This window comes from Chiloscyllium plagiosum, unplaced genomic scaffold (assembly GCF_037043375.1).
Source record: "Chiloscyllium plagiosum isolate Xiang-an unplaced genomic scaffold, Cpla_swu_hap1 HiC_scaffold_10, whole genome shotgun sequence".
Classification (NCBI taxonomy): domain Eukaryota; kingdom Metazoa; phylum Chordata; class Chondrichthyes; order Orectolobiformes; family Hemiscylliidae; genus Chiloscyllium; species Chiloscyllium plagiosum.
This window is the reverse complement of record NW_028270148.1, coordinates 110469228-110494745: the sequence shown is the minus strand read 5'-3', so window position 1 is coordinate 110494745 and position 25518 is coordinate 110469228. Positions and strand designations below refer to the sequence as shown.

Sequence of the window (25518 nt, the reverse complement as noted above, 5' to 3'; positions counted from 1 at the left end):
GAATAGTGGGGCAGACTCAATGCGCTGAATGGATTATATCTACTCCAGTTTAGTGTTCAATTAATTTCCGCTCCCTCATAAAAGCGGAGCAGACTCGATGGGCTGAATGGCCTGATTTCTGCTCTGTCTCATGTACCAAGGTACAGACGTGTATGCACCTGACCTGATTCTCTTGCTTTTCAGGATTTAGTTAATGGTTACCGCTGTAGCTGCCTGCCTGGTTTTACTGGCGACGACTGTGAGAAGGACATCGATGAATGTGAAAGTAGCCCATGTCTCAATGGGGGTCACTGCCAGGATGAGGTCAATGGATTTCAATGTCTGTGCCCTGCAGGGTTCTCAGGAAACCTGTGCCAGGTAAGGTTCAGGTGTGAGTGAGTAACTGGGCTACCCCATACTATCTGTTTCACCTTGCCATGTCACCTTCAGGCCTCCTGTAGTTTGGCCAGTGGTTTTGAATGGTAATTTGGAAGCAATGTCCTTTTTTAAATTTCTTTCCTGTCACAAACAAAGTAACCTTTGTGAATGTTGCTTGACAAGGTGGGGTTTACAGTAGAGTCATTGTCATATTCATATAGCACAGAAGCAGACCCTTCGTAACAGGCCAATTGGCCCATCAAGTCCTCACCGACCCTCAGAGTATGCCATTTATACCCATTTCACTCTGACTAATGCACCTAACACTACGGGCAATTTAGCATGGCCAATTCACCTGACCTTCACATCTTTGGTGCTGTGGGAGGAAACTGGAGCACCCGGAGGAAACCCACGCAGACACGGGGAGAATGTGCAAACTCCACACAGACAGTCGCCCGAGCGTGGAAACGAACCCGGGTCCCTGGTGCTGCAAGGCAGCAGTGCTAACCGCTGAGCCACCGTGCTGCCCATGTAAGGCATTTGGATGGGTCCATGAATAGGAAGGATAGAGAGAGAATGGGCCAAATGCTGGCAAATGGGACTGGATCAGTTTAGGATATCTGGTCGGCATGGTCAAATTGGATCAAAAGGTCTGCATGTCTCGATTCTAAGGTGGCTCAGCCCTACCTTCTGAGAGGCTTTGTGATGGGTAATACACTGTGGCCTTGCCAGTAAAACTTGGTATGTCCTATGGAGAACTGAACAGTGTTCTCCAAAAAGACTTCACCTGCTGTAAAGTGCTTCAGAAAAACTCTTGTTCAGTCAATATGGCAAAGTTTAGCCCATCATGCTAATTCTTGAATATTCCAACAGTCATATTTCCCTTTTGCTCCCTGTAGCCCCTGCAAGTTTATTTGCAAGTGCCCATTGGATTTACAGTAAATCCTCTATCTGCAAGATCACGAATTGCAAATTTGTCTATCCGCAACAAAAAAAAGTAACAATGAATTTCAACATCTGTGGGCACAACCCTCTCATCAAATCTTAATCTATTTTCACTGAGCTCCACACTTGAATTTCATCAGGTGCTCCGGAGGAGGATACAGAAGAATTACTGGATGAACTCTGGCACCAGCGTTATAGCAACACAAGTCTCTTTTTATTTTTGAGACCAATTTTGTTGTTTTGTTCGTTCTAATCTTGACCTGACTTTGTGCAGGTGTTCCACCTGATTTGCATTTTACAAGAATCCTAAGTGTGAGGCATCCTCTGTTTTTTTCAGGGTGGGGTTGACTATGAAGAACAAACAGGGTAATCCTGTTGTCTCCAAATCTGGTGCATGTTTGCAGCAACATAATTCACTTTCATGGCGAGGATCTCTGGTTGTGTTTTCTTTTCTCTTTCCCTTCCCCCTTCAGTCCCGGGGTCATTAAGGTTAATTGTGGTTCCCAAGCTGCGTCTCATTCACCCTGCTCTGAGATTGCACCAGACTGGGACTTTGTGGGTCTGTGACACTGTTTTATTTTGTTGTTTCCATCAGGAAAATCACAGGACTGACCTTTTTTAAACTGCCGCAGCCCCTTGTTTTGGAAAGTTGGGATGTAGCTTTTGCTTCTGTGAAACCATGTCAAGATCTAGAAGCTAGTGTACATGGGATACGGGTTCACTGGAAGGTGGGCTGAGATTAAACACTCTCTCGCTGTGGATTTTAGGTCTATGAAGGTTTCAAGTGTTTATGCACTGTTGACGTCTATCCCTGTTAGGTTAGAACACAACTCCAAAATTGTTTTCCTTTTATGTTTTACAGCTGGACATTGATTACTGTGAACCAAACCCATGTCAGAACAGAGCTCAATGCTTCAATCTGGCCAACGATTACTTCTGCAGCTGTCCTGATGATTATGAAGGGAAAAATTGTTCCCATTTGAAAGACCACTGCCGTACGACTCCCTGTGAAGGTACACTGCTACTTCAGGCAGCTTTCTCTTATTCCGAGCCATTGGACGGTGGGGGGGAGCGGTAATAAATCGGCGAGAGTTGTCCCAGCTCTGAGACGGCATTGATACTCCTGACTTAGTGCTTGCCTTTTTCTGACTAAGTTTATTGGGTGCCCCTTTTGGCAGACATTGAGGTTATCATCTGAGATCTGGCAAAGTGAAACGCATATTTTTCGATGTTTGCCCAACATCTCTGGAATCTTGAGTCCCTGCATTGAGAGAGGGCATGATTTTCAGAGCAGACTCTGGATTAACCATTAACCACCTCTGTGTGTGTGTGTGTGTGTGTGTGTGTGTGTGTTCCATCTAATAATTCCATGATTTTTGCATTTTGTTCTATGTGGACGGAGTGTTAGGTCAGACCCACCACAGAGTATGATAGCAATTCTCCAGCTTGGTTCTTCTATGTTTTAACACTTTGTTACAAGAAGATCTACGTAACTCAAGTGTTTCTACTTAAAAAGTAATTGCTGTCATATACAAGTGAGGCTGTGTGTTTTGGCCGTACAGAAATCATTGTGGCTCCCCTCTCGGTTTACCCAGCAACAAAACAAAAATCCCCATTTGATGGCCAGCTTCCAAAAGTTGGGGTCGCTCTCTATTTTTAAAAAATGAAAGAAATTCCACAGAGTATCTTGATTATCGGTAGCTGTCCATGCATCTGGGCATCCTACTGTGTGATGGTTTGCATACAGGATCATTGACATGGGTCTGAGAATTCCGTTTAAGGAAGTATTTTGCTTCCTGTTGTTTTTCAGTTATTGACAGCTGCACCGTTGGCATAGCGTCCAACAGTACGCCTGCAGGGATTCGCTACATCTCCTCGAATGTCTGTGGGCCTCATGGGAAATGCGAGAGTCAGGCAGGCGGAAAATTCACTTGTGACTGCAAGGAGGGGTTCACAGGCACTTACTGCCATGAAAGTAAGATTGATTGACCTAGTTTTTCTCCCCCCCCTCTTTTTCTCCCCCCCCCCCCCCCCCCCCCCCCCAATCATTCTGCTTGCTTGCATCCCCTTTTTCCCTTCCCTCTCTCCCTTTTGTTCTTGCATGCTATTTCCCTTCTCTTCCCACTACCCCTCACCCTTTTGATCTCGTTCGGTGTCTCTCTCCCCTCACTAGCTCCAGTTCCTCCTGTAAGTGTTGAGCTGTGAAAGTCAGAGCTGATCTTAACAGTAGATGAGCAGAACCTCTCCAGTCTGAGCCTTGGACTGTGCTGTAGGTTAGACATATTTCCTTGACTAGCAAGGCTTTTATTTTCCCTTATGACCCTGTGGCATCTGTGAATAATCAGCCAGTTGTCCCTGATCTCGACACGGAATTCACTTGTGGCTAGACCACACTTATTGAGTGCAATTTTAAAACTTGCGATCAATTTTCTGTCTTTACTTTGTTTGAAGCAGAAGTCTTTTGTTTCAATATGAGATTGAAACGTTTGACGTATTTAATAGCCTTTATCTGTACTCTATTTTCTTGGATGGGGTTGCATTCCTAAATCGGGAACCTGTTGCTGGTTTTGTGTTGCCGGTCAGGATGTTAGTTTGAGAGTTTTATGCATCACTGAAGAATGGCAAGAGTTGAAACACAAATTTTACTTTTTGTCTTCTTCCTAAGCACCACCTTTTCTCATTGCAGATATTAATGACTGTGAGAGCAATCCTTGTAAAAATGGTGGGACCTGCATTGATGGAGTCAACATCTATCAGTGTATATGCCGTGAAGGATGGGAAGGTGTACTTTGCCAGATCAGTAAGTCATTCTAATCCTCCTGTTTTTGCAGCACCATCAAATCTTCAGAGTAAGATGTAGAATTTGTTTTCAGCAATTTGTTTAGATTAGATTTCCTACAGTGTAGAAACAGGCCCTTCAGCCCAACCAGTCCACCACGACTCTGAGGAGTAACCCACCCAGACCCACTTCCCTCTGACTAATGCACCTAACGCTATGGGCAATTTAGCATGGCCACTTCACCTGACCTGCATATCTTTGGACGGAAACCCACGCAGACACTAGGAGAATGTGCAAACTCCACACAGACAGTTGCCAGAGGCTGTAATCGAACCTGGGACCCTGGTGCTGTGAGACAGCAGTGCTAACCACTGAGCCACTGTGCTGCCGTGATTTGTCCACTTTGTGATTTTATTGTGAAGGCTGGAAGTTTTAGTGAAGCTTTGTGAGTAGATTTTGACATGCCAAACAAGTATCATAACAAGAACCTGCACTCATCATAATGACTGACAGTAAAAAACATCCCAGAAGGGTATTGACAAACAGGATGGGGACACCAAGCTCTTCAGGCTGATAGGAAAGGTGACCTGGAGTTTGGTTGAAGACTGGGTGGGGGAGATATTTGAGGTTGGAGCGTGGGCAGCCGAAGGCAAAACACTGGAGCGTGTGGTAGAATTGGCAGGTGGTGTAACTTCACTGGACTAGTAATGTAGAATCCAGTGCTAATGTGCGAACATGAGATTGAGTCTCACCATAGGGCAGATGTTGATATTGAATCCAATAAAGATCTGGAAAATTGGCCTAATAGTAAACTGTTTCTTTAAAAAAAAAACATGGTTCATTTAGGGAAGGAAATTTACCATCCTTACTTGGTCTGATGTACGTCTGACCTGCAGCAACGTGGTTGACTCTTCAATGGGTGGCATGAATTTTCTATAGTTGTGTTCAGATCTTCTGAATGAATAATAACAGGTTGCTGGAGGAGGTTACGGAGATGGTGTGTGTGTGTGTGTGTGAAGATGGACTTCCTCATAATGGAATCTCCGTCAGAAGGTGCAATCTGATATCTATGCTAACTTGGGCTCTGCACTTTGTTTTGCAGATATTAATGACTGCAGCATAAACCCCTGCCAGAATGGAGGCAAATGCCAAGATCTGGTGAATGACTTCTACTGTGAATGCAAGAATGATTGGAAAGGCAAGACATGTCACTCTCGTAAGTATTCTTTGCTTTTTTTTCCCCCACTTTGATTTGTATTTCATGTTATGCACGCAGGTGAATGCAGTACCATACCTGCTCCAAACAGTGGTTAAACTTGTGTGTTGCAGGGGATAGCCAATGTGATGAAGCCACGTGTAATAATGGCGGGACTTGTTACGATGAAGGGGATACATTTAAGTGTATGTGCCCTCTTGGTTGGGAAGGTGCCACATGCAACATAGGTACGTCATTGTACCTTCATCAATTGTCTTCACATTACTTTCTCTGTGCTTTTGGCCAAAAACTGCAAACTTTTTTAAATCTCTCCTCTTGTCCTGTAGCAAGAAACAGTAGCTGTTTGCCAAATCCTTGTCAGCATGGTGGAACTTGTGTGGTCAGTGGAGATAGCTTCACGTGCGTCTGCAAGGAGGGTTGGGAAGGATTCACGTGTTCACAGAGTGAGTACAATATCCTATAGTAGCAGAAAAGTTAGCAAGCTGTGCTTGCTCCTCCTGTGAATTTTGCGCATTGCTTTTTCTCAGTTTGCCAAAACTGTGCATAAAACTTCCTGCACTCCCAAGTAATCCAATGCAGACAAATGACCAACTGGTGCATAGGCAATTAAGACAGCCTGAAGTCATCCAAGGGGGGGGTAATGAAAGACAACACTGGCCTTAGTATCTAGAATACAAGGGCAAGCCGTCCTGTTTCAATGTTCCAACCACAGCTGGAGTTACTATGAGCAGGTTCTGAGCACAGTATCTCAGCAAGAGTGTGTTCCCCTGAGAAGGGGTATGGTGTAGATTTACCCGAGTGATACCTGAACGCTGAGGGTTAAGTTATGAGGAGCGATTACTTCATTTCCTGGAATTTAGACTGTTACAGAGCAATTTGGTGAAAGTTTTTAAGGGAAAACTGAAGTAGATGATTCCCTATTTCCAGAGAAAATGGTTTGTATTAGAGTCTAGTCTGAAAAATCTTTCAGGACTGAATATTAGATAACCAATGTTCAGGCAAAGTAGTAGAAATTTGGAACGCACTTCCACAATTGGTAATGGTCAGATCGGTGTTTAGTATTGAATGATGGATTGGTCCCATATCCCTTTATCAGATGTAGTTAGGTTACAGAACCTACCCTTATCTCTCTCTCTGGTAGAGTGGGTTTGAGAGAGACAGTGAATGGTCTACTCTTCCTGCAGCTGTAATTGGCTGTCACAGTATCCAAGAGGCTAATGTTCCTAGAAATAGAGTTAAATAAAGCCCATGCAAAAGAAAATTGGAAGTGTTGAGTGGTATGAAGATGTGCAGTAGATACAAACTAAACTTGTTCATTTTGGCCCACGTACTGTACCATCGGTCTGAGTGCCAATTACTACCAACAAAACACAACCCTTTGTGGCAAGGTGTGGAATCTGGCTGCTTTAGGGTTTTTGTTTTATTGCGAATGAAGATGCGAGAAAAGATTTTCTGACACTTCTCACAAGCTTTCCCTCCCTATTATTTCTCTTTCTAGTCTTGATTTGATGTTAAAAACATTTAGATAAGTACATGAATAGGAAAGGTTTGGAGGGATATGGACCAGGAGCAGGCAGGTGGGACTAGTTTAGTTTGGGATCATGGACGACATGGACTGGATGGACCGAAGGGTCTGTCTCTGTACTGTATGAGACTGACCTCCCCCTGTGTTTAATGCCTCAGCTTAAGGGGGTAACTCACTCGCTTACCCTCTTTGCTCTGGATTTGGTTTCCCTCACCGCGCTGTTATCAGAAAACTCTCCATGCATGGAAATTTGAAAGGTTAGACATGCGCAGGCGGCAAGTCTCGTTAACGACTGTTGGGTTCCTTACTCTGTCATGTTCTGGCCCAGTGTCTCGAATCTAATTTCGCCGTTGTGTTTATGTTCTCTTCTGGGCATTTGTTGTTTTTCTGTAAGCAAGCAAAACAAGCATTTTAACTGTGACTCTGCTCGATCTAATAGCAGTCCCGTTTTACTGCCCAGCTGTAGACCCACGCCTGGGAGAAACACAAATTACATAACTGAACGCAGATGTGATCTTGTTCCCAACATTGGCTGATCAGCAAAATGTCTGCTTCCACTCATTTCTTCCTGTTAGTTACTTTACAAGGACTGCCTCCCTATGTGCACATCTGTCAAGATGTATTTAGCAAAGACCATGGTGAAAGGCTGTTACTCTTCTGAATGGATTCCAGGCTATTTGACAAACAGTAAATGACTTCCTACACTTTAATCATTGGCCTGTTAACAAGTAACCACCTTAGGGCGCGAGTACATTGGAAATTTAATGTTTCACAGAAGTCTCAGCGACTTATCATTAAAACCTTAATTTGTCGTCTCTCTTTTCTCCACCCCTCCCCCCCCCCCCACCCCCCCCCCACCAGACACAAATGACTGCAGTCCTCACCCATGGTAAGCCAGATTTTTTAATTTTATTTTTAAGAAATTGTAGATATTTGACTTTGTTTGATTACGGTGTCACCATGTTAATGTTAATATTATAATTTTAAGTTACAACAGTGGCACGTGTGTGGATGGTGAGAACTGGTATCGATGTGAATGTGCCCCTGGCTTTGCTGGACCAGATTGTCGGATAAGTGAGTATTAAAATATGGCATTGCTGCTTCACATTTAAGGCTTTTCTTTTGTTGCAATCCTTAATTGCATTAGCCAGGAGCTGTCCTTAATGAGCAGTACATCAGAGCAGTTGCAGAAGGAGCTTAATTTGAACCTGTATTTCCAACACGTTTTCATAAGGAGCCACTCAGTTATTGTAAAGCACTTGGTTACCTGCCAGCTCTAAGTCAGTCATTCAAGAAGGCAAGATACATCTAGTCTTACACTGTTGCCTCTAGGAACGTACTAAAACTCCATTTAACTTGATAAAGATTAAAATTGGTTGACATTTTCAAATGTATAATTCAGTATATTCTGTTTAAATCCTTTTTTCATAAATTGCTCACTCTGTCAGCTAAGTCTCTTGAATTGATAATTGGGAGATGGTGTAGACATGGGGCACGTGGATTCTGAGTGCTTTGGATAAATTTGCCTAAGATTCTGGCTAGAAGGTTGAGATTCATGGAGCAAGATTGTAGTAGTTTGGATAAGAAATTGGTTTAGTGAGAGGGAGAAGTTGATAAAGGGTGGGTGGAAGGTGTTTGGAATGGTTGGAAGTGATTTGGATTGCTAGCTCATTTGCCAGTGCTCTAAAAGCAAGTTTGTTAAATTGAGACATGGGTTAAAGGGGAGTGAGCAGACAAGTGACAAACAATTGTGTGGATCAGGAGGATGTTATCTGTTAACTGTTTATTGAGACTGTTCCAGCAAGTACATTCTGTAACCAATGTTTACTTAACCAAAACCCAGCCCTGAATTACTTGCATGATCCTCTGACATTCTAACGATTATAATTAGAGCTCTCTCGGCCCTGCTTTCTCTCAGTGCATCGGTTCCTGTTTGGAAACTGGAGTGCTGCTGCTGAGCACTTTTTTTGCCAGTTACTGTGAGTGTGTGCAGGGAATATTTTGAATTTGCTTTTCATGCTCTATTCTGGTTCGGTTAATATTGTGTGACAGGGCTGCTGGGAAGTGGTGACATCAAAACGAACAATTCATCAAAATGTTTTCATTCCTCCTTGGAGCTTCTGCCATAAGACACAGGAGTAGAGTTAGGCCATTGAGCCCATCAAGTCTGCTCTATCGCATTCAATGGCTGACTAATTTGTCCTCAACTTCATTTTCCTGCTTTATTTGCCCCCTTGATTCCCTCACAGATTAAAGTCCTGTCAATCTCAGCTGTGAATATACTTCATGACCCAGCCCTCTGGTAAAGAATTCTAGACTCCCAAGCCTTCAAAAGAAATTCCTCCTCACCCTTATTCTATGTCCTCCGGTCCGAGACACATTCACAAGTGGAAACGATACCTTCACATCTACCGTGTCAAGTGCTCTAAGAAGCTTGTGTGTTACAGTAGGGTTTCCTCACATTCCTCTAATCTCCAATGAGTGCAGGCAACACCTACTCAACGTCTCTACACAGTCGCTCCCTACTTGGAATCAAACTAGTGAACCTCCTCTGGACTGTATGCAATACTGGTGTATCTTCCCTTCAGTAAAGGGACTGAAACTGTTCTTAGTATTCCAGCTGGAGTTTGACTAATGCCTTCTATAACTTTAGTAAAACATCCTGATTTTTGTTCTCCATTCCCTTTGCAATAAATGCAAGCGTGCTATTTACTTTCCCTATTACCCACTGAACTTGGATGCTAGCTTTTTGTGATTCATGCACGGGGACTCCCAAACCCCTCTGAGCTCTTGCTTTCTGCAGTCGTTCTCCATTCGAATAAAAATCAGCCCCATTCTTCATCCTGCCCATGTGCGCAACCTCACATTTTTCCTCAGTTCATCTACAAAGTTTTTGCCTACTTGTTTAACCTGTGTTTTTGAAATCAAACAAATCCTACACTGTAGTTGTGCAATGATTTGATCCTGTAGATCAGGAGAACTAGGTGTTAATTTAGAACCCAGAAATTACATGTTTAAATTTTAGCTCCTGTAGAAATGATTCCTATTTATTATCTGTCTAACTGCCCCCCACCCTGTTTGTTTACTGTTTGGTACAGGCTCAATTGTGATGCCCACTGCAGTTGATCTGCCTTCACCTGCTTATTACTGAAAGCCATCCAGAAATTGTGCTGCTGAATGACCAGTTGACAGTTACACTACCTTTGGGAATCTGAATAGTTAGTGTAGGAGGAGGCCATTTGGCCCGTCATGTGGGGCAAACTGTTCTGAAGTCAATATTGCTTGTAAAACTGGCTAATTTCAGTTTGTTCTGTGTTGTTTTTTTTAGAAGAAAAATCTGCCATGTTGCAGCCTGAGTCAGATATTTGTACTGAAAAACCATTTTAAACTCTTCTTTTGATGCAAGGGCACAACTTTTTTGTCCGTGTGGGTGAATTTCAAAAGTTATCTCTTGCTGACATCAGTTTGATCTCCTTTTTAAAGTGAGAGATTCTGACGTAAATTCAGCTTAGTGTGTGACGGCTGCAGCATAACGGCGTTTTATGTACCTTTGTCTCATAGTGAAATAATTGCTTTTACAGACATTAATGAGTGCCAGTCTTCACCCTGTGCGTATGGGGCTACATGTGTGGATGAAATTAATGGCTATCGCTGTATCTGCCCTCCAGGTCGAAGTGGCATAAGATGTCAAGAAGGTAATACCCATCTTCACATCTTGGATTTCAATCTACTGGATCTGTCCCTTACATATAGAAGATTAATGGGTGATCTGATTTAAGTGCTTAAGTTGATTAAAGGATTTGAAGGGGTGGAGAGAGAAACTAACCTGGAATAAGGTTACTGAGGAAATGAGGGCAGCTCAGTGTATACACTGCTGCTTCTCCGCACCAGGTCCGATTGTGCGCACTTCACACAGACAATCTCCCCGTGCCTGTGTGCGTTTCCTCTCAGTCCAATGTGTGCTGTTTTAGGTGGATTGACCAGGCTAAATTGCCCCGTAGTGTCCAGGGAAGTGCAGGCGAGCTAGATTAGCCGTGGGGAAATGGCCAAACACGATTAGGAATCTATAGTTATTGAGAAGCTGGCAGTCAGTGGAGGAGAGGCTTTTTTTTTATTGTTACCAGGTCAGGATATGGAGGGTCAGATCTAGGTGGGATTGAGGTATGAATCAAAGGGTTCAGAAAAGATTTACAAAGATGTTGCCAGGGTTGGAGGGTTTGAGCTATAGGGAGAGGCTGAACAGGCTGGGGCTGTTTTCCCTGGAGTGTCGGAGGCTGAGGGGTGACCTCAAGTTTATAAACTCATGAGGGGCATGGATAGGGTAAATAGGCGAGGTCTTTTCCCTGGGGTGGGGGAGTCCAGAACTAGAGGGAACAGTTTAGGGTGAGAGGGAAAAGATATAAAAGGGACGTCAGAGACAACTTTTTCAAGCAGAGTGTGGTGTGCGTGTATGGAATGAACTGCCAGAGGATGTGGTGGAGGCTGGTACAATTACAACATCTAAAAGACATCTGGATGGGTACATGAATAGGAAGGGTTTAGAGGGATATGGGCCAAGTGCTGGCAAATGGGACTAGATTAATTTAGGATATCCGGTCAGCATAGATGAGTTGGATCCAAGGGCCTGTTTCCATGCTCTTTGACTCTGAGTCAGACACAATAGGAGGAACAACTGTCCGTACAAACACTCCAATCTGCTTCGCCTTCCCATACAATCAAGACCACCTGCCTCAAATCCACTTTCCCACTCGCCCTTCATCCCACAGTCTCTATGCTTGATAGAATGTGCTGGTGGGGCTGAATGGCATACCGCTGACCCAGAGCCTGACATTCTTTATAATGCTATAGTATCCAGTTAGTGAGATCAGTTGCATTTAGTGAAAAAGGGTTTTAGTGTATTATTTTTGTGCATGTTAGAATTTTAACTGTTTTTTTTAGATTAGATTACTTAGATTAGATTACTTACAGTGTGGAAACAGGCCCTTCGGCCCAACAAGTCCACACCGACCCGCCGAAGCGCAACCCACCCATACCCCTACATTTACCTCTTACCTAACACTACGGGCAATTTAGCATGGCCAATTCACCTGACCTGCACATCTTTGGACTGTGGGAGGAAACCGGAGCACCCGGAGGAAACCCACGCAGACACGGGGAGAACGTGCAAACTCCACACAGTCAGTCGCCTGAGGTGGGAATTGAACCCGGGTCTCTGGCGCTGTGAGGCAGCAGTGCTAACCACTGTGCCACCGTGCCGCCCCAAATTTTTGTTCTTAGCTGCTGTGGCATGGAAGGTGGAGGAATAGAAGGTCCGAATTCTACTTTGCAAATTTTCTGTGCATTTCTTAAGTTTTTTTTTGTTTGTTTGGCTGTGGATCATGTTGTGTAATTTTAATGTTCATCTTACCCAGTTACAGGGAGAGCTTGCATTCTGAAAGATAGCGTTGTGTCACATGGAGCTAAGTGGGAAGAGGACTGCAATGGATGTCATTGTCATAACGGCAGAGTTACGTGCACAAAGGTACAGTCAATGCACCCAAGCAACCAAACCTGTGAAACTGAAGTTATTTCCTCCGAACGCAAATCCATGTTGCTGAGGCTTTCCATTTCGCACTCATCAGGACATGCACACAAGATCAAATTTCAAAATCTCAACAATGTGGGCGGCGCGGTGGCTCAGTGGTTAGCACTGCTGCGCCTCAGCGTCAGGGACCCAGGTTTGATTCCAGCCTTGGGCGACTGTGCAAGCTCCACACAGACCTTCTCCGTGTCTGCGTGGGGTTCCTCTGGGTGCTCTGGTTTCCTCCCACAGCCACGTACAGCTCAGGTGAATTGGCCATTCTAAACTGCCCAAAGTGTTAGGTTCATTCGTCAGAGGGAATTGGGGCTGGGTGGGTTACTCTTCGGAGGGTCGGTGTGGACTTGTTGGGCTGAAGGGCCTGTTTCCACACTGTCTGGAATCTAATCTATATGACAGAGAAGGGTGCTGGAAAATAAGGTGGTGGAAGAGAGCCAAGGTTTGAGACAGTAATTTTTGATTTGACAGGTCTTTCATGTACTGCTTGTGTTGTTAAACATTGGTTGCAGTTTAACAGTTGTGATATGGGTGTAACTTCATAAAATGGAAAGCTGGCTTGTAAGTGTCTCAGTCAAGTCAGCCATTCAGAAATAAATCAAGGTTGATGTTGGAGAATAAAATTAGTGATGGTTGCAGCATGTATGGATCTTAAAGCTCGTGGCAATGGATTTAAAGATTAATCTGAGAGCTAAGCTCTAGAGTATAAGTTGTGTGAACCATTAGCTATAGTACACAGCAAGTTGCAAATGGCTTGACTGCGATTTTGTCTGTTTATAGAGACTGTAATTTCAAACATCTTATTAAATTGCATATTTGCCTTTCTGCCTGCTTTTGATCTTAAAGTGTCACTTGATTGCCCCTCTATCAGGGGGATATGAAAACACGGTTGAGTAATCTGTCATTCAGTGCCTGGTTTTGCTCAGACCCCATCTCCCTGCCTAACCTCAGTCAGCTTATTTCAGATAAGTATTTGTCTCTGGGGAATTGTAGTTGGATGATTTCTCAAGAAATTTGCATGCTTCAGTAGAGAACTCCAACTGGGAACAGAATAATATAGAATGTCAAAGGGCACCCAGAACAGGGGAATGGGCAGACAAGTGGCACATGAAGGTTTCGTAGAGGGGTACAAAGTGACTTAGAGTAAGAAGAATATAGAGAAACAATAAACTAAGTGCATAGTTTGAGAAGGGGTACAGGAGTTGAAGGACTTGGGTGTACCTCTGCCTACACTGAAGGTAGTTGGGCAAGTTGAGTAGAGTTAATAACACCTGCAGCAAGCAAACTTTTTTATTCAGGGATATTGGGTATGAAAGAATGCAAGTTAGAAACATGAAATTCTGACAGGCTGAGACAGCGTAGATGCAGAAAAAGTACTCCTGATGACCAGGGGAGTCCAGAACCAGGGATCACAGTCTAAGGATGCAGGAAGTGCCATTTAGGATTGAGATGAGAAATGTCTTCACCCAGAGAGCATGTGGAATTCCGTCCCAAAGTGGTTGATGCCAAAACATTGATTATTTTCAAGGACTTAGAATGTTTAGGATTAAAGGGACCAAAGGGTGTAAGTGGGAATAGTTGGATGATCAGCGATGACCCTATTGAATGGCAGAGCAGGCTCAAAAGGCGGAATGGCCTTCTCCTGTTTTCTACATTTCTATGGCCTCAAATGGAGTAGTGTGTGTCCAGTTCTGGGCACCTCACTTCAGGAAGGGTATGAAGCTAGCAATAAAAGTGCAGAAAAGATTCATGATGCTTGTTCCAGAGATGAGGAAAATCAGTTACTTGGATGAATGATAAGTTGGACTGTGTCCTTTTGGAGAAAATTGACAGAAGACTCAACAAGTATATAAAATCAGGAGGCACCTGGATAGAGAGAAACCCTTTCCATTCGCAAAAGGATCAAGAATCTAAGCAGATCTAAGGCATTTGACAAAGGAAGCAATGATGACATCAGGAAAAAAGTTTCATGATTAGGATCTGAAACACCCTGCCTGAACAGGGGGAGAGAGAATTTACAGGGCTGAGAGGATAAAGCAAGGCAGTTGACACTAGATTATTTGGTCCTTGAGAGAGAGAACAGATATGATGGGTTGAGTGGCCTATAAATGATTGATTTTGTGAAGTGGTGAGCTATTCTGTTTTTTTTTTAAACAATGAATACAGAATCATTGTAGCCACTGGTGCGGTTTTTTTCATAAGTGAGTGTTTAGGAATCCTATTTCATTACTATAGGAGCAAGCTTGTAGTCAAGTAGGTAATGGTTTGGATCACTTTCTGTCTTGCAGATGTGGTGTGGGCCTAAACTTTGCAGGATTCATGGGAAAGGCCGGGGCACTTGCCCTGCATGGCAAACCTGTCTCCCTATCCAGGAAGACCACTGCTTTGTTCCTCCGTGCGCAGGCTCGGGCGAATGCTCATCCACCCGGCTGCCAATGAAGACCAAGTGCCAGCCCAACACTGATTACCTGGACAGTACCTGCGCCAAAATAACACTCGCCATCAACAAAGAGATGCTCCAACCGGTAAGTCGATGCTTATAAAGTGAATTGGTGCAAATCGCTCCCTGTGTTGAGCTGCTGCCCTTGAATGCGACTGAGTGTGGCTTGCTGGGCCATTTGACGGAAGTTCAGAATCAGTCATGTTGCTATGGGTTTGGAGTCACAAAGGCCAGACTAGGGTAAGGAAGGTAGATTCTTGGCCCAAAGGAACCAGTTGGATTTCTAAGGCCATTCCAGTAGTTCAGTTCAGCACGATCGTTTATAACTCTCGTGAAATTCCACATTTGTTTTTTTTTTGATAAACTCCCTGGCTGCCAAGGTAGAATTTGTACTTTGTCACCAGGTTATTACTGCAGGTTTCTGAATTTCTCATCCCTGAACAGAACCACTCTGTTCCCATGACTTAGAGAGAGAGAGAGAAAACTCCTGAAGTGATGTTAGTGTTTTTGTCATAACTCAGGAGCAGGTGAAGGCCTTTCAGCCCCTCCGCCTATTCTGCTATTTATTCCATGCGATCACAGATCATCCATAACCTAAACTCCATTTTCTTTACAGCAAGAAACCGATCAAACTCAAACATCTGATCTAACCTGGCATCTGTGGCTTCCTCTGGGATGGGTTTTTGATCTGTTTTTGTCACTCTGATTAAGTTTCCAAACTTCTGTCCTGGATATCCTGGATATGATTTTTAACATCACGCCCCAGTGTCCCTCATCACTTACCCTGTCAATTCCATTGAAACCCCAAACGCACATTTGTTCAGAGAACGTTATGGTCAGAGTGGAAGAATTTGTAGAGTTCCAGTTTTGAAAACGAGGGACCTTAAATTTTCTTCAGAGGGTCCCATACTCCTATCTAATTAGTCATTCCACTGCATAAAATTATGTACTGCATGTCAAGAGATCAATAATGCTGATTGGAGTAAGCTGCTTAGTCATCCAGCACGGGAACAGACTCTTCGGTCCCACCAGTTCATACCGACCATAATCCCAAACTAAACTAGTCCCACCTGCCTGCTCCCGGCCCATATCCCTCCAAACCTTTCCTATTCATGTCCTTATCCTAATGTCTTTTAAACATTGTAACTGTATCCACATCCACCACTTTCTCAGGAAGTTTGTTCTACATTTGAACTACCCTCAAAAGAATTTGCCCCCACATCTCTTTTAAATTGCTCTCCTCTAACCTTAAAAATATGCCCCCAAACTTAAAAATCTCCCCAACCGAGGGAAAAGACACCTACCATTAACCCTATTTATACCCCTTATTATTTTGTTAATCCTTATAAGGTCACCTCAAATCCTGCTCCAGTGCAAAATGTCCAAGCCTATCCAGCCTCTTTATAACTCAAATCCAGGTGGTGTCCAGGCAAATCTCTTCTGAACCCTCTCCAGCTTAATGATCTCCTTCCTATAACTGGGTGATGAGAACTGGACATGGTTTTGAAGCCTTACTCATTTATTAGAGCAGGGAGTGTTTTGAAATTGCTATAAGATAATTTAACAGCAGTACATATTCGTTACTGTTCTGCATTGCCCTATGTCCATTTCAGCTACATCAAAAATCGGCCTGGAATTCTCTCACAGTCTGACTTTTTGTTTTGTTTAGGGTGTTACCATTGAACAAATTTGCGTGGAACTGAGGCGCCTGCAGGTTTTGCGTAACCTCTCGGTGGAATATTCACTCTATCTTGTTTGTGAGCAAACCCACTCTGCAGCAAATGAAATTAATGTGGCAGTAGTAAGTGTCAGCCTACGTTTTTGAAGTTTCAAACAAACTTGGTGTCAATAAGGTCAGGGTGGCAAACGGTTTTTTTTTAAATTAAAATCCTGAGCTTGCAAAGCTGCACTTCAGTTCTTGGATATGATTTGGCAAATGTGCAGCCCTAGCTGAACGATCCAGAGTGTGCTCATGGTTACGCTAACGACCGACTTAAGAAAAGTCGAGTTTGCAAGAAGTGGTTCATTATGTTCACGAGAAACTGCATGTATTTGTGTGCGGGGTTCAGTCCTGTGCAAACAGGAATATCTTCAAACCCTTTTTCAATTTGGAACTGCCTGAGAGTTTGGAACTTCTGTTGTTTTCCTCATGTCTCAGCCAAATTTTACATCCGATTAGTCAGCGCCTGTTTTCCCCTGTAGTATACATTGTTGTGATCATTTAAAACTTGGTATTCTTGTGTTTGTCCTGATGCGGGTAAAATGTAAAATTTAGGCAACTGTCTCTCTTTGAAGGGACATAAACATTTTTTCTAAACTCCCTTATTTCTCCCCCCCCCCCCCCCCCACTGTAGTCAGTGGAAAATTCGCTCCAGGAACCTAATCTGATCAAAGATATAACGGAGAAAATCACAGACGTCGTCAGTAAGCGTGATGGGAACAATACAATTCTTGCAGCGATCACTGAGGTTCGAGTCCAAACCTTGCATGAACCCCTCAAACCAGGTAAGCTTCACGGCAGTTGGGAACTTGGGGGAGGGGGATGTCAATTCGAAAGTGACCATCCAAATGCTTAAATGTACAGAGTTTCTGACATGAGCCCTTTATTTTTTTTTTGGTGGTCACTCGGCTCACATGGCTGGAATGCTGTGCAGTGAAGCCAACAGCATGGGTTCAATTCCTGCACTGGCTGATGTTACCACAAAGGGTACTCCTTCTCAACACTTCCCCTCACCTGAAACATGATGGTCACCATCCGTCTTCTCCCTGTGAGAGAGCAGCTCTATGGGTCTGGTAGCACTGTGCCTCTTTCAGACAGTGTTTCAGATTCCCAACACCCTCCAGCTAAAAATATTTTTCTCAACTTAGCCTTCCATTTTAAATCTTATGTCCATTCAGCTGATGGAAGAAGTGCCTTCCTATCTATGCCCCTCAATCTTGTTCACCTCGGCCCATCAACGCTTCAATCTTTGCTGCTCCAAGGAAAACTATCCAATCTTTCCTCGTAGTTCAGACCCTCCAGCCCAGGTGTTCCATGACTTTAGATCGGAGTGGTGCTGGAAAAGCACAGATCAGGCAGCACCCAAGGAGCAGGAAAATCGGCGTTTTGGGCAAAAGCCCTTCATCAGGAATAGAAGCGGGGAGCCTCCAGGGTGGAGACATAAATGGGAGGGTGGGGCTGGGGAGAAGGTAGTATAGAGTACAATAGGTGAATGGGGGGTGGGGATGGAGGTGATAGGTCAGAGGGGAGGGTGGAGCAGATAGGTGGGAAGGGAGATGGGCAGGTTATGAGGACAGTCAGCTGGAAGGATGGAACTGGGGTAAGGTGGGGAAAGGGGAAATGAAACTGGTAAAGTTTACATTGATGCCCTGGGGTTGAAGTGTTCCAAGGCGGAAGATGAGGCGTTCTTCCTCCAGGCGTTCGGGTGGTGAGGGAGCGGCGGTGGAGGCGGCCCAGGACCTGCATGTCCTCAGCAGAGTGGCGGGGGGGGGGTTGAAATGTTGGGCCACAGGGCGGTGGGGTTGATTGGTGCGGGTGTCCCAGAGATGTTCCCTAAAGCGCTCTGCTAGGAGGCGCCCAGTCTCCCCAATGTAGAGGAGACTGCATCGGGAGCAACGGATACAATAAATGACATTGGATGTGCAGGTAAAACTTTGGATGTTGAAGGCTCCTTTTGGGGCCTTCGATGGAGGTGAGGAAAGAGGTGTGGACGCAGGTTTTTCAATTCCTGTGGTGGCAGGGGAGGGTGCCAGGAAGGGAGGGTGGGTTGTTTGTGGGGGGGGTGGACCTGACTCATAGTTGGCTTAGTTGTTGTCCATGTGATTGACGCGTAACCATGCGCGATGCCACTTCCCGGTGCATTAAGTTCACTCTCAAGAGCTTGTTCTTGTTGCAGATTTCCTGGTCCCTTTGCTGAGCTCGGTGATCACCGCGGTTTGGATTTGCTGCTTTGTGTTGCTGTTTTTCTGGTGGATACGCCGTCGAAGGAAGCGCAGCAGCCCCACTCCCACGGCCTCTGATGACACCACGAACAACGTCCGAGAGCAGTTGCATCAAATAAAAAACCCCATTGAAAAGCACGGGATGAATAGTTCTGGCAGCAAAGACTACGAAAATAAAAATTCGAAAATTGCCAAAATAAGGACGCATAATTCAGAGCTGGAAGAAGTGGATGTAGACAAGCACCAGCAAAAGACCAGGTTTTCCAAGCAGCCTGCGTACACACTGGTAGACAGAGATGAAAAGCTGACACAAGGCACTCCTACAAAGAATCCGAATTGGACAAATAAACAAGATAACAGAGACTTAGAAAGTGCACAGAGCTTGAGTCACATGGAATACATTGTATAGTAGTCAGCGGTGCTGGCTAATTAATATTAAAATGATGCGCAGCCTTTTGCTGTCAGTGAAGGCTGAAAGTCATAGTCCTTGAGTTGTTCTGTAATATGAGTGTAAAGGGTATTATCAACAAAGAATCCCTATATATTTTCAAGTTGAGACAAACTGACTTACACAGGCATTGATAGTTGCTGTGGTTGGCTGAGAGTACACAAAGCTGCTTCTCGCCTCTCTGCAAAAACTAGTCAAAGTGCCCAAATGTAAATTCAGTTGCTGTTAATGCATTGCTGGACCATTCTGTAATGAAATCGCAGTCTGATTAGGATTCCTCGCCCTTTGCAAACCGAAACCCAGTTGTAGGTGTTTGCCTGCTCCAGTTTAATTTAAGATGGTGAATTGTTATTTATTTTTTACTGGCTCTGATCTCAGTATTGTTAAGTTATGTATAATAGGTTTGACTTTGTTAGTCTGGTTTTGAAAGTGCCTATGCAGCTGGAAAACCACAGCAATCATCAACATCCAGGATGATTTTTCTTTTGTTGGGGGGCACAATGTCAGCAGTTGCTGTTCAGATGAAGAATTTAATAAGAGGCCAAGTGTTTGATTTTGTATAAATGTAAATACTTTTTTTAATTAATCACTGTGTATATTTGATTTAATAACTTAAATAATCAAGAGCCTTAAATACCATTCCTTTTATTTATATGTATGTTTAGATTTGAAGGTTTTTGATAGCTTTGTAAGCTTATGGCTTCTTTATTTTTGATGAATTGTTTGTGTTTCAGTAATGTTGCCTTCATGCCAAATTTGAGGTGTGCTGTAGCTACAGTCTAGATTATTTCGCACGAGCAATGGCCATGTGCCTCTGAACTGTTGTACAATGTCGGACGTTTTGGGTCAATTTCTATATCACTCCAAGCTTTTTTTTTTTTGGCCAGAATATTTTTTATATACATCAATTTGAGACAAGCGGAGAGCATTAGACTAGAATGCTTTGATACTTGCTGCTTTAGAATTTAAAACATTTTGAGTGACAGGCAAGCAGACTGTGACAAAATACACATGTAAGGGAACAAATTAACCTATTTACCTTTGTGTAACTGAAATGAGTGGTTGCATGTACAAAAAAATTAAAAACTACGTGGAATATTTCTAGGTAGTGCATTTGAATTAAAAAGCACAGCACCAACATTGTTTTGTAAATCCTGATCTTTCACCCTGGATATAATGTTGAACCACTTGGAGACTGATTTTTGTAATAACATAACCTGCAATTAGGAAGTATTCTAATAATAAGCTAGCTGTTGAATACTTGAATGGTAGAGTATTCCAATGAGATCACTATGTTGAAATGCCCAGTCTCACTGCCTGTCTTAGCTGAGGGAATCCAAGTGTTTATATCTATTCTGAACTGAAAAGGCTCTTAAACATGGTAATCTCATTGGTAAAACCTTATCTTGATGTTTTCTTGTGTATTGTGACATTAGTGTTATGTGAACATGAGGATGCATCTCTGTTGCTCCTGGCAATAAATTTTGGAAATTAATATTTATTAAATATTTTGATACACAAGCAACTACTCCTGTGTGCTTTATTTTCCAGATGTGCATCAGTTCTAGCATGTGTCCCTTGCATTTGTCCGGTTCTGAAATTTTCTTCAGACTAGATTACAAAAATGTCATTGATAATGCGGGTACTTCTGTACTTTAAGAAATCAAATGCTGACCTGTACAGTGTGCTGCAACTAACTCAAATGTTTTAGAATTGTAATGTATCATTTGGTTAGAAAAGTGCTGCAATATTAGCGACCAGCTTTTTGTTGTGTAGATTGGCCAATTTCATGAGTGAGTTACTTTAAATTTTTCTGGAAGTCTTCTCTTGCGCATTCTTGCATTGGATGTAGATGGCTGGTTCCTATTTTCTGACCAATTGAATGGACGTATCATCATTTCAAAGTGGGCAAGTTGCTGCATTCCTCAGGCTACTTATTTCTTGTTTCCTTAAGCTGCCTGCAAGAGTCTTTGCTGTCGAGTGTATAGCTGGTTCATGAGATGACTTCCATTAATTTGGTTCATAGTTGCATTAAATGTTTTATCAAGCAACTTGTATGTTACTTAGAAGTTTATACTGTCCAGCTTCTCCCAATTTATGTAATAATCATCACTACCTGCCAACTGTTTAAATTCTCTGTAACTTGTCTGTATGTTGTGACTTGTGCCCGTTTTCTGGAAAATCCCAATAAAAAGTTTTGAACAGAAATGTTCCAATTTTATAGAAGATTTTACTCAAGCTGTCACACTCTTTGCTTATCACTCTTTGGTTTTTGCCAAATCTATTTGGAATTGGGTGGGTATGGAGGAGGTGGGAATAGGGAATCCAAGAGGCCTGTGGACTAAAGTTGAAGTGCATTCCACTGATTCAAATATTGAGGTAATGACAAATGCTCTCCAAGTCTGGATGGCCAACCATGCCGACATATGTTAAACAATAGTGAATGGGGCATGATTAACATTTGGAATTAGCATTACTGTTGAACAGACCCTCAATTAGAGTTCCTAATAACCAACCAGTTGTCAGAAACCTATGAAGCCTGACGTTTTTAAAATGATGCAGGGCACTGCAAGTGGCTGCATACCCTTTACGTGCAACTGCAGTCACTTGTCTGCTGTACCAAAGTGCTGTTGGATAGTCAGCACTGCAGTTTGAGTGGAGCTAAGCCATTAGTCTGCGCTTCGTAATTCACTGGAACTGCTTTACTTGAGAAACTTCTCATTCTTAGGAATTATGTTCTGAGTGCCATCTCCACACACTCGGTGACAAGGAGGACTCTCTGGCATTTTGTCAAATGGTTGGTCTGTAGTTTTTGCTCTTTTAAGCCATTAATTTCATGTTTGTGCACTCAGTTAATACAGTTGTCAATTCCTGTAGAATCTAGGTGGTACTGTAAAAAGCATTTCTATTCTGGCTTGATGCTGGTAGAATTTAGACTGTGTGCCACATTTGGGTTCCTCACCAACCCATAAATTTGGGATCTTCAAGTTAAAATCCTAATTTTGAGCCTGGTGAATAGAATAATTCAGTTTAGGATTTTTTAAAATACCAAAGTAATAGTGCATTACTTTGACACTGTTCCCTATTTGGAATGTTCCTTTTTGTTTTGGAATACAGTTAGGTTATGGCTCTCTCTACAAATTTCCTGACTCAGTGGGCGTGTTCTGTAGTTTAATATGAAAACATGCTTATTCCTACTAGGTGATGGCCGAGTGATATTTCATCTGCTTATAAAACTAGATATCCAGGTTTGAAGCCTGCTACAGCAGTTGGTAGATTTTTAATTCCCTTTTGCTTTTTCAATTGAGTCTAATGACCACGAAACCATTGCCAATTGTCAGAAACCTATCTGCTTGACTTGTGTCTTTAGGGAAGAAAATTTGTCTGGTCTGACTTGCGTGAGATTTCAGACCTACAGCAATGTGGTTGACTCAATTGCCTGATGAGCAATTAATGCTGGCTGAACCACATTCAATATTTTATCATCTTCTAAAATTACCTTCCCTCTAGCCCTCCTGATCTTTCCTCACATCCAATGTTTTATCAAAACCAAGCTTATGGATGTGGTTGTGCAGTTTATAAGTTTTTGGATATTCTCACTCACCACCTTTTTACAGTGATTATTTGAAACCATTGAATCAATAATTTCAAATACTTTTGTGCTTTCAGACTGCTTCCATCTGTTGGCTTGTCGTTTTGATATGAGTTGGCAGGTTCTCTGAGCAAGTGAGCACAGTTGTCAATAAATTGATGTCACCTGCTACAGAAGCTTTCAACAAGTAAACTGACAAGTTTTGCAGCATCGAAGGTGCAACTGGACCTTCCCTGTCAACCTTAAGATCAGGATATGGATGTTCAATAATGCTTTACTACAGAGAGCAATGAATGCACTGGTCTTACATATTCGCGGGTACAGTGGACAAGCCTTGGAACAAATCTAGGCAATCCGTTTACGTTGGTGACCACAGGACTGTAGGTGAGAGAGAAAACAAGATAATTTGACAACCATCTGTGGAACTGTGGTTTTGGGATATGGTTCACAAACTTGGTGTCTTATTCTTAATCCAGAGAAGACCACAGCCACACTCCATCCAAACTCAAACTGCCTAGAAAGAATCTGTTGTTTTATAATTCTTATCTAAAATATGAGATGTCACCTTTTAGACAGGGGTCTCATGTTGGCCTTGTGCCATAAATGACCTAAAAATAAACGAAGTGAATCTGGTCCTGAAACTTAGAGTATTCCATGGAGTGTGGGATACCATCCATTACTATAATGGTTCTGGTTAGCTCTAGAATACAGCTCCATCTTGTAACTCACACATAAGTTGGAGATAATCATGCCTGGGCCACATCCTTCCAGTCCTTTCCCATATTGTTCATTCCCTATGCAGTTTTTGTGCTCAACACCAACATTCCTGTTCACAAAGACTCTGGGTTGGGAGCTCTCCAAGAAAGTGTCCAAAATCTCACCTGTCTGGGGGAACAGCACAGCAGTAAATGTTCGTACAGTGGATACCCACCCACTATCCAAGCAGAGGGAATGTTAGGACAGATGCAGTTAATCACTTGCACAATAGCAGAGGTCCCTGACGTTGAATTTCCTTCAAACATTGGATTGTGCTTCATTGAACTTGTAACTATAAGATGAGGGCTGAGTGAAAGTGTGATTGTGGGAGGGTCTCAGGCCGTGAAAGTTTGACATTAGACTGTATAGCCAGGCTGAATATTTTATTGGAAACCTTTCCCATTACACTAAATTAGTGACCAAAGCTAGTGCGCCTCCTGAGCTACATTCACATTAGTGAAGTGCTGTTGGGCAAACTAGCATTAGGTTTTCTTAATTAAACTACAGTGCAGCTGTAGATATTTATATTTAATCTCCTACAGACATTGAGAGTCCGTCATGTCTTTGAAGATTTAAAGTTGGAAGTGCTTTATATTTCCTATACTCAAAATCTGAATGTTGATCTAAAAGGCTGAACAATTTCAACCTTATCACCGGATAATCTCACTGGTCTATGAAGACTAATTGTTACTAAGTGTTACTGTAGCAATTGTTATATGTTTGTCTGTTTAATTTGTAGTGATTTGAGTCGATTGGCAGAGGAAGGCCTTTTTGTTCTCACTTTGACCCCAAAGTTGTAACTCAGCAGTACTTCTGCAAGCTTTCAAAATAAATTTATGATGTGCTTAGTAAAGTGAAAACAAAAGTGCAGTTGAGTAAATATTTCACTTTTTCAGCAGTAAGATCAAATATTGTCTCCTCACCTGACAGCTTAATTACATCCTGTAACAAATATTCTGATTGCACTAGTAATTCGTTCCCCCCTCTCATTTTCTAAAACTAGTTTCTATAGCTTCGGTGGATGATGCTGCATAACGTGATAGCAAATGGATTGGCAGTTTTATCCTTGAGCACCAGTTTTCACACAGTACCATTTTATGACTATGAAAAAGAGGTGATGTGAATTCAATCTTTCCAAGGTAAAAAAAAAAATGACTGCAGATGCTGGAAACCAGATTCTGGATTAGTGGTGCTGGCGGGTGGATTCAAACGCAGCGCTATGTTGAGAGGGTATTAGATGAGCCCACGGTATTGAGAGGGAATTAGATGAGCTAATTTTCCTCCCCTGCTTATAGTTTAGTAGTGAGAAAAGGTTAGTTATTCATGATGCCTAAGCATGGGGCCCAAACTGCAGAACAGTTGAAATGCTAGTGCCTGCTAACACGTGGGAAGACAAGGTACACTTAAGTGGTGCCAAGCCTGTTTTTAATGCGACATATGTAAAGGCCTGTAAACTGTAAAAGGGAGATAATGGTGAATAGTTCCATTGAGGAATAGGAAGTGATTTTCATTTCATGCAGAATTGAGCTTCTAATTGCATTTCAGTAAAAACTTAGATTGCCTGCTTCCATTGCTTCACTCTGCACCTTAGTTTGTCTGCTGGAACTTAGATACATCATTGCCTCAACTTGGGTATATAATCAAGACATAATTAGCCAGACTCTGCTAACATCAAGTTATCCAGAAACTCTGCTGCCCGAGCCCCCTAATTTACACCCAATCCTGTGCACTCATCACCCATGCTCATTACTTAATCACAAGCCAATTTAGGTCAGTGGCTTAATTGCAAAATACTCACTTGAATCCTTGCTTCTTTTACCCCATCTCCATCTATGCATCTGCTTGGTACATTTATTGAGTGTATGCAGCTTTGAATCCATAAAATTCAACCTGCAGCAAATTCCTGACTGACTTTTTTTCTCTGAAGGTTTATTCATTAAAAG

General features: G+C 42.8%; 1 protein-coding gene across 1 annotated transcript in view; it reads left to right on the top strand.

The window, feature by feature from the left end:
• jag1b (jagged canonical Notch ligand 1b) overlaps positions 1-21435 on the top strand; it is a 57744-nt gene extending 36309 nt beyond the window's left edge. Inside the window, exons 11-25 of the mRNA XM_087991757.1 lie at positions 184-357; positions 2165-2315; positions 3113-3277; positions 3989-4102; positions 5184-5297; positions 5411-5524; positions 5624-5740; positions 7684-7711; positions 7811-7896; positions 10404-10517; positions 12234-12343; positions 14686-14922; positions 16507-16638; positions 17192-17342; positions 18734-21435. Coding sequence (XP_087847883.1) covers positions 184-357; positions 2165-2315; positions 3113-3277; positions 3989-4102; positions 5184-5297; positions 5411-5524; positions 5624-5740; positions 7684-7711; positions 7811-7896; positions 10404-10517; positions 12234-12343; positions 14686-14922; positions 16507-16638; positions 17192-17342; positions 18734-19188 — 2262 coding nt within the window. The 3' untranslated portion in view covers positions 19189-21435. The remainder of the gene's footprint in view (positions 1-183; positions 358-2164; positions 2316-3112; positions 3278-3988; positions 4103-5183; positions 5298-5410; positions 5525-5623; positions 5741-7683; positions 7712-7810; positions 7897-10403; positions 10518-12233; positions 12344-14685; positions 14923-16506; positions 16639-17191; positions 17343-18733) is intronic.
• The last annotated feature ends 4083 nt before the right edge of the window (positions 21436-25518 follow it).